Raw genomic sequence first — 14,937 nt, forward strand, 5'->3', positions numbered from 1 at the left:
AATCTCCATGCTAAATTCTTTAAATCTAGAGTTATTCACATAGGATGTGGGTTGCTGGCTCAGTTTTTTGGTGGTTGGGGGTGAGGGGGAGCACTATTATAACAAATCTGTGATATCTGGAGAAGTCACAACACAAAAACTAGCTGGTTGCTAGGCAAATCATAGTAATTTTAAATTTAAAACTAATATACAGAGAAAAAATTAGAAAACATATAAATAAGCAAAGTGTGGGTATTATCAGAATTGCAAAATAATGAAAGCTAGCCAATTCTAGAATGTAGGAATTTGTTTAAAGCATCCTGCAGTCACATGTGAATGAATCTCTACGCCCACATCCTTGGCGTACTGCGTCTGCCTATTGGCACTGCTGCAGTGCCTACCTCCTCTTCCCAGAAGGATTTTTAGAACAGCAATGCCAACTGGTGTTATACTGTAATTAAAGATGCATCATCTTGATTTCACTACTTTTGAAGATTTTTAACTGCTCCTTTTTAGTTTCTTCTGACAGACCAGCTCCGAAAGCACCACCAGGGTTAGAAATCTGTATCAGGGCAACAAACAAACACCCTCATGGCAGCTATCACCTCTACCCCAGGGACAGGTGTTTGTAGCAGTGTACTCAGCCAATACACAGTCCAAGCCCTGCCCCAGAGGCTGTGTATATAGTGGGAGTAGCATGGGCAGCAAAGCAGGAAATGAGCTCTATAGATCAAAAAAACCCGCTGCTAAAACAGAACTTAGGCCCCTTCACAGTTTTGGAAGCTCTCACCTCTCTCATCCTGCTCTGAAGTAGTAGAGTGACTGTACTTGTGTGCATACCAAGAGTTACACGAGAGCTCCTGAGAGGAAAAATCTACACTCCAAAAATTTTCTCCTTAAAATAACAAAAAATTCTGTCCACCAAAAACTATCAGCTGAGAATCATGGATTTCATAGCACACTTAAATCCTCTTTTGTCTGGCTTTCTAAGAAAAAAGCATCTTGCAAAAAAGCAACAGCTAGTCTCAAAAAGCCACCTGATGCTACTGAGAACTCTTGAACATATGGAGACCTTCCAAATTCATTTAGCATCAGGCCAGGATGTATAGCCAGCAACACAAGAGTGCAGGGACAGACTGCTTTAAAAAAATGCTGATTTAAAATAGCTGAAACCATTACTGTAGAATGCCCTCCCAAAATCAAGTTTAGTACTCATAATAAAAAAGGGTTTATACAACAAATACATAAATCACCAGAAAGCACCTGAAAAACACTGGAGGCCTTAAGCTGGCTTTTGCTGCTTGATCAAAGTTAGGATACAGAAGATTAGTGTAATCAAATTCCAGTTGCAGGTGTTGCATCCCAAGAGGAGTACAACTTTTCTAAAACACTCAGTTATGACATCAGATAGGAACGGAAATATAGATCAATAAGAAAATAACATGTTTTAAATAATAAGGAAACATTTAGGGTTGTTTTCATTTTAATAACTGTGAACTTAAAAAACACAGAAAAAAAAATGTTTACATAGGCAGTCAAATTCCAGGCACACTAGACAACTGCCTGTTCCTCAGATAACATCTTTACTAAAAATGACTGGAAGATAGGATGTTTCCCTAACACCCTTAATTTGATCTTTTCTGGCTTAGAAATATTTACTTGGTAACAACTTGCCTCAGCCTCTTTTCAGGAGAGGCTTTAAAATTCTTACTTTGTGGCAAAAGACACTGCATTAAAAATGTAAATTAAGTATATTCAGAAGGGTAGATGTGGTAACTAGTGTCCTTTCAGTGACTTTACAGTGACTCATTCTAGACTTTCAAAAAACACATCACTAACATCACACACCACTATTGATAAGAGTAAAAAAAGGGTTTCCTGTAATTTGAAAAGATGGAAACAATTTCTTTACTGAACAGTCAGTACTTGGAAAAGTTATTAAACAGAGGTCATAGAAAGGCTTCGTTCTAAAGAAATAGTGCTAAAAGTTTAAGCTGTGGAGAAATTACTAGCACAATCATGGATTTCTTTTACAGTTGTTCTTAAAGCTGCTTTGACCGGGTTAGAGATAGGGTAAATGTGACAAAATTCTCTGAATCTGCCAGGAAACACAGCAGGAAGAAGTGATGTTACTGTCTGTCCAGATCAACCTAACCAAAAGAAGAATTAATTATTACGGATATTTTTTGTTTTAAGATTACTCAGATGTAAAACTAGTTTTTCATATTATGAGTTTGCTCTATACTGCCCAACTCAACCCAGCCATGGTTAATTTGAAGAGGATACTACATGTCACCAGCCTGCAGAAATGGAGGGAAAGGAGTTAAGCTCCCAAGCAGAGACTACAGCTGCCCCACTCTGCTTCCTCAACCTGCCCACACTTCCACTGGTCTACTGCTCCTCACCCTAGGCAGCTGAGTGACTGCAGCTTGTAACTGATTTAACCCTGCCTGAATTTTTCTATTCTTCTTGAGGCTGAGAGAGGTGGGGCTGCTCAGCCAACAGTCTGGGGAGACCTTAGAGCCCTTTCCTAAGGCAGCTACAAGAGAGCTGGAGAGGGAGTTTTGACAAGGGCATGTAGTCACAGGACAATGGCTTTAAACTGAAAGTGAGTAGATTGAGATTGGATATTAGGAAAAAATTCTTTAATGTGAAGATGGTGAAGCAACCTGGTCTAGGGAAAGCTGTCCTCCCCATGGCAGGGAGGTTGGAAAAAGATCTTCAAGAGTCCTTGCAATCCAAGGCATTCTGTGATTCTATGTTTACCACCCACACATAAACTGAACTGGCAAGTGAGAGAAAAATAAAGACATGATAGAGGAGTAAACAAATGCTGACAAAGTAAACCTTTGTTTCCACATAACAGGTTTATAACATCAGGGTTTTTCTTTGTCACTTCTGGGGCTTAGGTATGTGCAACATAAGTTAAACTTTAGTTATACTTCAATTCCGTGCTAATTTTGCATGGAAAGTGTAAAGAAAGACCTAGAATATCCATCATGTATTGGACAACTCATTGCATTTCAATATATTTACACAAAAGTTTAAAAGCTCAGCATCATTAACTGAATGCTCAAACAAGACAAGGTGACATTTAGAAAATATTAAGAAATAACTTCTTAACAACATAATAAACTGACAACTTGTTGCAGAATTACATCTGTTATTGAATGATAGTTCACTCTCCATCCCAGTCATTATTACTAACCAAAACTAAGACTGACCCAGAAACTGTGATTTAAATCTAGCATGTGTGTGTGTGTGTGATGTCAGATCAGTTCTTATGTGGGAGTAGTGATACTCTGCATTACAAATTTAACATCACTGTCTTGCACCTACACCTACATAAACTTTTAAAAGAAAACCTTGCAATTTAGGTTAAGCATTGCTATGGCCCATGTGGACCTGGCAATGAATCCCTTGAGCTTCTGAGAAAAGCACCACCCCCCTCAAAAAAAAAAAAAAAAAAAAAAAAAAAAAAAAGGAAGGTTATGTGGTAGGTTAACTTCCCCCCTTCATTTTTATCAGCTTTGAAACAGCTTGACAAGCAGACCTATTTGTGATGCACTGTGCATCTGTTCTTTAATGCTGGTGCCTATTCTCCAAGACTGGCTAAATGTATTTCTGGTATTAAATATTGCATTTCAGGTCATTAAGGCAAGTTCTGATTAAAAGGGCCTCTGCTCCCCACATCAGGTGACACCAATTACAGCTGTCACCTGATTACAAGCTGAACAGAAGAGAGCAGGAGGCAGCTCTTTCTCCAGTGATGAAGAAGTTATCCAGATTTTCAATCTCCTTTAAAATTCCCTTTTGTTTAAACCCTATTATCAATTGCATGTTTTACGGCTGACAAGCTTTGGGAATTCAGGATTTCCAACTCCATTATTACATTTCTTTTGGTGCAGTGTTTCAAAGGCTTTTGAGCATGAGTACCCAAAAAGGAAGTTTTGATCGTAAGTTTCATATTTGCTGGAAAAACACGCTGGTGAAAAATATCTGCTTAGATTTTTTAAAAAATCCCAGACATCTATCACAGTTCAATAAAAGCAGTTCAAGTAATGTCTATAGTGTCAAAAATAAATAAACATTAGCAGAACTTAATTCTGCTAAATTATTTGTTTTAAATACTTTAAAGTTCACACCTAAAATCTGTATTTCACAATTGAAGAAATGATCTTCCCTGCTAGTGTAAGTAAGTTTGAGATCAGATGTCCACCAAAAACCTAACAGTGCAAACTCATCAAATGAACGTGAACCTCAGCCACGAAATGACTCCATACTCCACTCCTGTATACAAAGAAAGCACAGCCACTCTCACTTTTGTGAAGAAAATCAAGAATTTTACTAAGATCAAACTCAAGAAATCATTAGCAGGTGATAATCTGAGAATACCATAAAGACTGGGACTTGAAGTGCACTTTGGAAGGAAACAAAAACCCTAGAACAATAAAAACATAACTAAAAATTGCATTGTGCAAAGTAGTACTTGTGAAAAAGGAGAGATGATGTGAATAAACAACTGAACCTGAGACAGTGCAATATTATGACAAAACAGGAACAGTGTGATCTTTAGATGCATTAGCTAGAATCATAAAATAGATTACATTCCTGCAGTTCTTTCTGTCTCACAACAAGGTATTATAAAAATCCATATGCAATTCTGGATCCCTAAGTTAAGCAGAAATATGGAATAGGAATAAGAGAGAGCAATGAAATGATGGAGCATGGATGGTTTGATCAGTTACACAACAGAAAACCAAGTCAGATGTATCTACACTAAAAAATGAACACAATTGGAACTGCATGACAGCTATCCAAAAATTCCCAACTGATCATTAGGGGAATGATCACCATTTCATAAGATACTGACTACATTTGGAGAGATGTGAATCTATCAAACAATGGAAGCAGATGGCATTTGAAGTCTGTGCTAAAGTAAAAATAATGTAAAATGAGTACTGACTTCTTACCTGCTAAATCACATTGTTTGAAGTAACCTTTAAACTTCCCCTCTCTTTTTTTAAAATGCCAGTTTGAGCAGAAGATTGACCTAACTCATCTACTCTCTTCTTTTCTTACTAGATGATAAATGATTCATATGCAATGCTTACCATACTTATCTAGGCATTTCTAATGTACAGATCAAAGCATTATCTAAGCATGATATGATTTAAAGAAATGATTGCTTTAACTTTCAATAAGTTTAGTGCCTGCTGCACTAGAGGAAATATAACAAAAATTCTTTATGCAAGGTCAATTAAATTTATTTGTACATTCCATATACGAAGAGATGAAAAAGATACAACTAGCTGAGAAATCATAAGGAGTTGGAAACTATATAATAAAATCATCACCTCAAAGGTAAGATTTCAGAGGGAAGAAACACAACAGCAACTGGGTTTAAAAAAAGTAAACCAGAGAGTAACTAGATTGTAACTTAGTCAAAATAACCAAGAAAAACTTTGCATCAGAATTCAGACAGGACAAAAGTATATGATTATAGAAAGGTCACACTACAGTAAGACATCATGATTTCCCAAAGCCAAGAAAATTTAAAGCACAGCAATCTCTGGTTTTCTCATTGAGGGACCAGCAAGTTCATGGGATGCTGAAAGCTCCAAAAGGAACTGAAAGTGTAAGGAACAACACAGAGGCCAAAGGATGCATCTTGAGATCCTACAGTGACGTGGTAGCAGTAAATATTTCTGGTTTCAAGATTTACATGAAGGAAGTAAGCGTTTTACAATAAATCCTTCAATACTAATCATAGCAGAAGAGTAAGCACAGAAAAAAAAAAGGTTACTGGAATCAAAATTGTATGCATCTTTTTTTGGACAGAGGATGTTTTTAATCTCATATATTAATTGGTAAGAAATAGCAATTACAAGGAAAAAAACCCAGAAGTCAGAGTTAAAAAGAGTGCTGTCTTTAACACGGTATTTGTACAAAAGGAATTATTAACACCTCACAAGTATGTGCCCAAGTTAGATTTAAGGCTTTGCTTGTACAGGAATTCAGCAATACAGCATTATCCCACTTGGCAAAGCAGTGTCTTGTATTCACAGTAGAGTAATGAAGAAACACAGCAGAGGAAGAAAAAAAACTCACAAAGTACAAAATCTAATCAGTATCAAGTTTCACATTTAATGCCATCACTCATTACCTGGATTTCTAAATCAGCAATATGCTGCTGGAGTTCTGCCACAGCTGCAATGCGGTCTGCCTCACGGAGCCGTACTGCCATCACTTCTTCTTTACTCTGAAAGGAGTCACAAATGGGAGCTAACTAGTACCAGTTTTAGCTGATTAAAGACTGTGTACTGCTTTTACTCAAAATCCTGAGAAAACTTAATACACTGCTCTGCAAACTACCACTATTCTAAAGAACTTAAATTTAGTTTTAACCCATAGGAAGAGCATGTAATAATCTAATATAAACTCTAAAGTATATTAATCTTAAAAAAAAAAATCTGTGCAGATATGAAAACTTGCTGTTATCAGTTTCAAGGTCCAGAAAACAACTGTCTCGTTTTCCAGAAATATTATATTGTAAATTAAGAAAAAGAATCAACATTATAAAATAAACCAGCTCATGCTTTAATTTTGGACTTTCTATATAGAGAAACAGCAAAGCTACACAAGAGTTACTTATTTCATAATTTCCTTTGTCCTAAAAAATAAATTAAATACAAAAGCAAATGTATTCTCAACCTCATTTAGTCCAGCTATCTTAGTCACAGTATATAACAAAGACATTTTACAACAAAATACTAATGCACGTAACCTACAATCAGCCTCCCACCGTAAGCTTAATCTACTAGTGTGTCTATAAATGACAGGTAATTTGAGTTTGAAAAAGAGAGAAAAAATGTCCAGTTTCATGAGGCAAGTCCTCCAGATTTCAGAACATAATACTATATTGTCAGCAGCCTGGTACAACCACGGAGAAAAAGCAGTGTTAGATAATTAGTGAGCAATACTATCAGCTGAAGAGCAAACAGCTCTGGGGAAGAGACTGATTAGGCTCATGTACACCTACTTTTATAGCAGACTGGTGTAACTAAACTGTATTTACTGCAAATCAGTTCCAGTACTGCAGTTATTTTAATGTGTGCTTCAAACAAACAGTACTCAATCACCCTTCATTAGACAGTACAGTTAAAATAAAATCAAGCTTATCCATAGTAGCTACTTCTAAACATGCTACTTGTTTGGTTTTGGTTCCTTTTTAAAATATTCCTGTAATGGAGGTATATAATCTACAGGACCCAACTAACTGTATTTGTAATCAGTGAAGCCCATTTCAGAGAAATCTATCATGTGCTAGACAAAGTTTAGCCATTCTTGCTAAATTCTGTTGCATGATTGCTTAAATAAAGCCAAACCGACCAGTCCACAGGATTGCACGTATTTAACTGAAAGCTGAAGGAAAGACTGGCTTGGTTTGACTTTGGGATCAGAGATGAGTCAATAGTGCTGCTCTAGATGGCACTAAAGCTTTATCTCTGAAACAGAGCATGTTCTCAATAATTATCACAGAAATTGATATAGTAGGAAAGACAAGATTGGGTAGGGGCACAAACCTTAAGTTGTAAAGTCTTTAGCACAACTGATTAGAAAGATCAGTGGTGAGTTTCAAGAAAAAATTTGAAATTGAGTCCTTGCTGTAGAAGCAGTAGTCAGATTAAAAAAGGGAAAAACATAACAATACACACCTGTGGCAAAAACAGTTGCCATACAGGTGGTATGAGATGCAACTGGCTACAAAAAATTTATGTTCTGCTTAAGCATTTCAAGATATCTTTTAAAAGAAAAGTACAAGCTCCTGAAATAACATACCAGTTTATTATGCATATATTTGGAGTTGAAAATCTAAATATATACTTTTTGAGACAGTAGAAATACTGCTACCTAGCCAAGACAAAAATAAAACTAGATCATGATTTCAAACAACTTGAAAAAACAGAAGGAAAAAAAATACAACATCAGTTAACAGAAATCAGGAATAACTGTTGTTGGTTTTGATATATAATCAAATACTACTTGTAAAACATCTTACAGTGTAAATTGTAATATTTTTTTATTAGCTGCAAAAAATGTTTCAGGCTCTAATGTTAGGATATGTCAGTGAAGATACTTCACTGGCTATTCACCATAGCTACTTTCAGAATTTCAGAGAATCTCTAAAGAGTATGACTGGTGCTCTGTCTATTATTGTGACACTTCTCCAGCCCATGCTAGAACATTGTTCTACAAATGTATTATCCCATTGAGAATACATATGGGCACTAACTCATTAATCAGCTTAAAGACATATTTACATAGTCAACATAAACCAGAATATTGATTACACAGTCTCAATCCTCAATCTCTTAAGGATTAATGAGCAGCTTCAGTATGAAAAACTAATCAAACAAAGAAAGTTATGGGTTATATGAAAAAGACATCACCAAGATTATGATTATTATTTAAAAAAATCAGTAAAATTAATCTCAGCATTAAAAAAATAGTACTTAGGAAACCAGAGGTTATGACAAACAAGAAAGTCAGTAGAAGCAATTTCTTCTAGTTAAGATTCAGTGTCTTTTTGCCTAAAAGTTTGTGATGGAGTTTGATGAGTCATCAGAAGTTACTTCTCTACTGCACTGTACATTCAAGTCCCACTAGAAACAAATGGAACTGGCAAGACAGTAAGAAAAATGAAAACTGGAAAGAGTCTATTGCTGAGGAGTGTCTTTTTATACTATACACAGACACTATTCTGAGTAGAACCATGCTCTAAAGTAAATGTTTATCTTCGTGGGACCACAAAGAAGCAGCTCTGTCAAAACCTCAAGTGGTTTTTGTGAGATAGTAAGTTCAAAATGATATTGTAAAAGTCAGTAAAAAGAATTTTGGTTTTATGATTTATGCTTCTCAGCTAAGACACAATTTTATCCAATAATGGCAGACAAGACTAAAATATACATATATTAGCACACAAATATTCTTTTCAGGATGTTGTTTACCTTGCATTCAATCTCTGCTTGTCTACGTTTTGCTTCATTCAACTGAGCCAGGAGTCCTTTGTTCTGTGCAGAAAGATACTGCACCTTCTCCTGTAGGTTGGTAACCTCTTGCTCTGCCCTTCGTAAGTGATTACTATTGATCTGATTCTGAAATGTACGGCCAAAAAAAGGAAACAAAATACATGTTAAGGAAAGGATATTAATCTAACTCCCTGACATCTGACAAAACAGACTTAGAGATGATTTACCATAAAAAACTTTTGATGAAAAAGCATTCAGAGTTTTCCAAGTGTAATCAGAAGAGACTGCATAACATTTTGTTTATCACCAGGATAGTCAAATTGTTCTTAAACAGAAGACTCATTGTAAGAACATTATTGCAAAGCTCCACCACAATCCACTAGATCTCTTTTTCCCAATTTGTTGCCTAGGTAAGGCAGATTTTGTATCCCAACTACACTATGCATCCAGGAAAGATCAGGTATGTCGGAAATATTGACATTGCACATTTCCCTGCCCAGTGAATTCCTGAAAGCCACACGGCACCTTAGTTGAGATCAGTGCACAAGTACAAGTCACAGCATTTGTACCTGAAGCTGTGCACACCATACCACGAGAATGGTATTTCTGTCAGATGACAGGTGAACAGCCTAAGCACGTACAAAGACTCGATGTGTAGCACTGAAGTGAGAATACCCAAGTACATGGGAGGCAAACAGCAGGATCTCTCCGCCCCCTACTGACCAAAACAATATTGACACGTCAGTGAAACTTAAAAGGTAAGGCAAGAGGAAACTTGTTCAGTTGGCATAGACGAAGTGGTACCTCTGTCAGAAAGGCATCCCTTTGTCTATACCAACTGCCTTCATATGCCTTCGTATGCCTTGCAGTTGGTTCATCTGTGTTCAGGAGCATGTCCTTACATGCTCTCCTGCTTTCTGGAATTGCTGAGCCTTTTCAAGTAAAGCTGTTGATGTTTAGTTTCCTGGATGCATAGATCTCTTTCAAAAAGTAACAATTAGCAGGTATTTAATGGGAAGATTTCTTAGAAGCCTCATACAAATCCTTCTCAATCATCAGCACATTGTGCTTATTAACTTGAGTGAAAGTTTACTAATACAGTATGAACTCATCACTTCAGTGCATTCTCATTTCAGGTGCTAAGCAACTTATTCCCTAGTTATAAAAAAAGAATCTCATCAGTCAAGGTATAAGTGTCTTTTCTGCACAAACCTCAGCAGGAGTAAACCCATGCTTTTCTGTTCTGACACATTAAAGGCAAACCTCCTGCTAAAAACCCCTGCCCAATAAACAGCTGCTTTGCTGAATCCACAACTTAGTAACCAGATTCATTACCTCAGCAGAAAATCAATCACCAATATCATCAAAAGAAAGCACACACTGCCACCTAAACATTATCAGAACTGCCAATCCGATTTGTGAAATTTAAAACATCTTAAATATACTTTTGTTGTTATTACACCTGTTAAGACTTAATGACTTAAGATACACACACATTCAGTGTCTAACAACTAACCCAAATTAGAAATTCAAGAAGCATAATCCTGGAAAAGATTGAAGAAGAGACATTAAAGTTAGACTGTATGCACTAGATTCTCTCATCCCTAAGATAAGTAAAAATGTCCCACATTTCGGAACTGAAGTCCTGCCTGTAGATAGTGAAGATCATCATCAGGTACCTACCATTTAACACCAAACCGCCAGCACCCAGCTCAATTCACACATCCTTTTGTTCAATTACATACCTGTGTCTCCACCTCCATCATTCTTTGTTTGGTCTCTTTCAGCTCAGCCTGAGTTTCTGCTTCTCTCAAGCGCACTGTCATCAGCTCATCCTGTAGCTCATTCACTGCATTTTTTCTGGGAGGATCTTTCCATCTTCCCGTGGTACGAGCTAGGTGACGCTAGAAAAATGGCATGGTTTTGCTGGCAATGCCTGATCATTCCTGGTGCTTCCTTACTTCATTTAAGGTCTCAGTTATATGAGGACAAATAGCTAGAGTTCCCCTGTTGATCCTAAAAGCTAAAAACCCATGGAAACTTACTGGTTTTAAGGACAATTAAAAAACTGAACACATTCATTCCTAACTACATTAAGTCAGAGAGTTGCATGTATATCCTGAGACTTTCATCTATTTCTAGATCTTTTTAACATGCAGCAAAGTGGGAGTACTGAGCATGTATTTCCCTCCTACCATTACAGTTACCTGGTTGCACAGGCCCTCTGCCATCGATAACAACTAAGCACCGATTTCTAACATATTTTTGAAGTTAAGTTAAGTTTCTTTTGACAGCTGAATTTAAGGATTTTCTCACCTCAGCAGTTTGATCCATAATCATTAGTTTCTACTTGATCTCAGTATCTCAAAATTTTATAGTCTTATGCTTTATCACTGAAAACAAAAATTCATAAAATTGTATTGCAACCCATACCTGCCAGTGTTCCTCCAAATCTTTGACTTGCTGCCTTAGTTCTTTGAGACCCATCAAAGATTCTGCTTCTCTTAATTTTACTGCAATCAATTCTTCTTGTAGTCTGGCAATATTTTCCTCATCAGGGAGGGAGCTGTTCCTCTGCAACAAGGACCATCCTCTTAAATATGTATTTGAATAAAATTGTGCTTAGTGAAACCCAGTCCAAGAACATAGACATGTAAAAATAACTACGAAAACGTTAATGCACATCCTCTGCAAAATAAAAGCCATCAAAAAGCTAAGCTTCTGGATATCATGTGTACAAATAACTTCCAACTGCCAACTACAAAAAAAAAAAAATTTATAAGGTAGTAGTTCTAGGTATTCTTACTTCAAGCTTTCCCTGAATGGTATCCCTAACAAAATGTTACACTTACAATATCAGAACACACTATCAAAATATGGAGAGTAATCTGGAAGGTTTTGATCTAGTTGATAAAAAGTAAAGCAACAATGAACTGAAATTACACCTTAAAGCTATAACGCTTATTTAGGTTTACAGGAAAAATAATAAATGGAAACTAATTTTTTAGGAAGTAGGTCATCAGCCTTTGAAAAGGAGAACAGATATGCTGACAAAGGAACCATCTGTTAATATTTATAAACAACAACCAGTCAAGAGGTCTTAGAGATGAACAGGGCAAGACACAAGAGGAAAAAGCAGAAAGGTGAGAGAAGGCTAAACAGAAAACATGAAAACACCAGGAAAAGCATAACAGAGACAAAATCCTAATGATGGAAATGTGGGAGAAAAACAAGAGGGGAAGAAAATGGACAGGCTGTCTACAATATCCCTACAACAAATCACTGGTCACCAAATATTCAAAGCTGAACTGTTCTTCATGACTTTATTTCCCTATTTCCCACTTGATTTTGCTGAGTTGTTCTCAGCAAAATCAAGTGGTTTTGCAGATGTATAATACTGTGACTGTTGTCAGGTTTTCTTGAGAGTTGAGTAAAGTACCTGATTAACATTAACAGAACTCAGCACAACCACCATTGATTAGCATTCCATGGGAATTTTGGGATGTGAGTATTGGCAAATACAGGAAATGAGAGGGTTTGTTTCTCAATGCTTAAGGCAATGTCATTGTGGCCATGCAAGTCTCAGCTCATTCAGCAGAAGCTCCCCAGGTTACACGACTCATCACTACCAGCAGTAAAGAGCTCTACTGGAGGAATGTCAGGGGCTTCAGCCACTTGCTCAGGTGCATTAGTTCATTATGACAGACTAAGATATTACTGTATATCTGAGTTTGTCTGGTGCACTGGAAATAATCCCACTATTCCAGTTTTTCTTCACAGATAAGTTTTCATTGTATGCTGTCTCCATGCTGATGAAGATTAAAGAGTCTCCTGAATTTTGAAAAATACTTTATATCCTGAATTCTTACCAATGGTCAATACAGTAAAAACTACCACACTACTAATACTAAGCCCATCAGATAATTGAAAAATAAATCTTGACTTCAGTGGGTTAATCTAATTAGCTAGTAAGTTCTAGCCAAAGGCCAGGTATATAGCTCATTAAAATTTCCTAAGGAAACTAATTCCAAAGTCAGTACAACAAGATCTGAAAAGCTTGCTTTATATCAGGTCAGTTATTGTTTTTCTGGGTTTTTTTATCTTGCAGTTAAACTTTGCTTCAAAGAAAGGTGAATGTTTGACAGTAGGTTTGATCTCTGGCATCAATAAGTTACAAGCTAGCATGGCACCCAAAAAGCAGTAGAGATTCTGATACTGAGCAGTGAAGGGATAAGGGATTCTTTCCCTGCCCATAATGGGAATGGTATTATTGAACCCATTCTTCTTCCCCTTCCAAAATATTTAGCTTCACATCATCTCAATGCTCACTCTAAGCCCACTGCTCTTGCTGCAGGATATAGTTTCGAAACAACTGATGTTTCCTGTCAGGACTTCACCAGAATCCAAGTTTTCCACTACAGCAGGCTTCAGGAATAGAAGAAAAGTGATCAGTTATTCACAAACCTTTCCCAGCACAAAGAGACCTTAGTTTTACTGTTGTACTTTCAGGTTTAAAAAGCATCTTGCAGTCACAGAAGCAGAGAAGAGAAGGTTCTAGAGCACAGTTCTGCTTGCTAGGAATGACAGGGACCTGTAGTTTGTTTCTAGTGCTGTTCTGTATAGAAGGTCCTGGTTTGATTTACCTTTTCCATCTCTAGAACTTTATCTTGCATCTCCTTCAGGGCACAATGGGATTCTGCTTCACTCAGCCTGGCTTGGACCAGCTCTTTTTCCAGCTGTAGCACAAAGTCTTCACTGTATCGTGAACTGCATTTATGCTACAAAGTTTGCAGAAATATGTTTAGTATGAAGTATAGATTGTTTGAAAGGGGTTTTATATACCAGATTTGGTGGGACAAGTACATTCAAATGTCTAATATCAGGAGTACCAGCATAAGTGCTTATCATATACAAGTCTATTAATGTCAGTCCAGACTGCTAACAAACGTATCCCTACTGAAACAACTGCACCTCCACACAGCCGAACGTGTCTGACAAAACTGAGACCCCCACCAGTACTGACAAGCAGCAACTCACACTTTTCTCTCATTGTCAACCTAATTGAAAGATTCTCAAACAATCTGTGATTATTTTGTGATCTGTAGAAAAAAATGTTTGGGAAAGACTAACTAATTACAAGATTAGTACAAATATCACTCAATCCTTGTTCACTTGAACTCCAATTCAACAGAATCCTTCCATAATCTTGGCTTTAAAATAAAACTACATGACTTTTTACAAAGTCATAAAACTTCAATGACTTTGGTTTGCCCTTTTCTTCACAGCTCTTGGGTCTCGTTTGCTCACACACTGTATATTCCTTCTGACATTCAGATACATCCAACTGAAGCACTTATATTTAAAAGACTCTCTTTTCCCCCAGTCAATAGTCAAAAAATACATTTTATTTCTTTCCCGGGTCACTTTAAAATGACTTATCAGTTTAACAGATTGTGAAACTTGCTTGATGGGCAACACCAACCTAAATCAGGTTTTAAATTTCTGATTGAAGAAAAAAGTGGGCGTTGAAATCCTCAAAGCGTAGTTGTTTAGATACTGTGTTTACATAGCTACCCTGAAAATTACATTTAGAGGAAAATAATCTATTTTTGGTGTCATTAACTACATTGTGAAATATAAGTACTGCCCTTGGATTCATAGATTCAGTTTTAATTAACAATTCAACTTTTTAAGGATTATTCATTATACTAAAGATACAGCTGTGTCTTACATTATGTTTGCATCAAACAATTTCATCTAAAGTTTCATCATAGTTTGCATCTAAAAAACAGTAAAAATATGAACAGAAGTCTTCAGTTCCACATGCTTCTGTTAGGGTGTGACACTCTCTGACTTTTTATGTATAAATAAAAGGCAAACAGGACAAAACAAGGATTTAAATGTAACTATACAGTCAAGGATTTTT

The 14,937-nt window shown here is 36.5% G+C and overlaps 1 protein-coding gene across 7 annotated transcripts in view; it reads right to left on the reverse strand.

Annotated features, from left to right (window-relative positions):
- EVI5 (ecotropic viral integration site 5) overlaps nt 1-14,937 on the reverse strand; it is a 70,203-nt gene that overhangs the window by 21,124 nt on the left and 34,142 nt on the right. For all 7 annotated transcript variants that reach the window (XM_059854234.1, XM_059854233.1, XM_059854232.1 and 4 more), the window contains 5 exons: nt 13,655-13,789; nt 11,445-11,585; nt 10,757-10,915; nt 8,991-9,137; nt 6,146-6,241 (listed from right to left, as the gene is read on the reverse strand). In XM_059854234.1, coding sequence (XP_059710217.1) covers nt 6,146-6,241; nt 8,991-9,137; nt 10,757-10,915; nt 11,445-11,585; nt 13,655-13,789 — 678 coding nt within the window. The remainder of the gene's footprint in view (nt 1-6,145; nt 6,242-8,990; nt 9,138-10,756; nt 10,916-11,444; nt 11,586-13,654; nt 13,790-14,937) is intronic.

This window comes from Haemorhous mexicanus, chromosome 9 (assembly GCF_027477595.1).
Source record: "Haemorhous mexicanus isolate bHaeMex1 chromosome 9, bHaeMex1.pri, whole genome shotgun sequence".
NCBI classification, from domain to species: Eukaryota; Metazoa; Chordata; class Aves; order Passeriformes; family Fringillidae; genus Haemorhous; species Haemorhous mexicanus.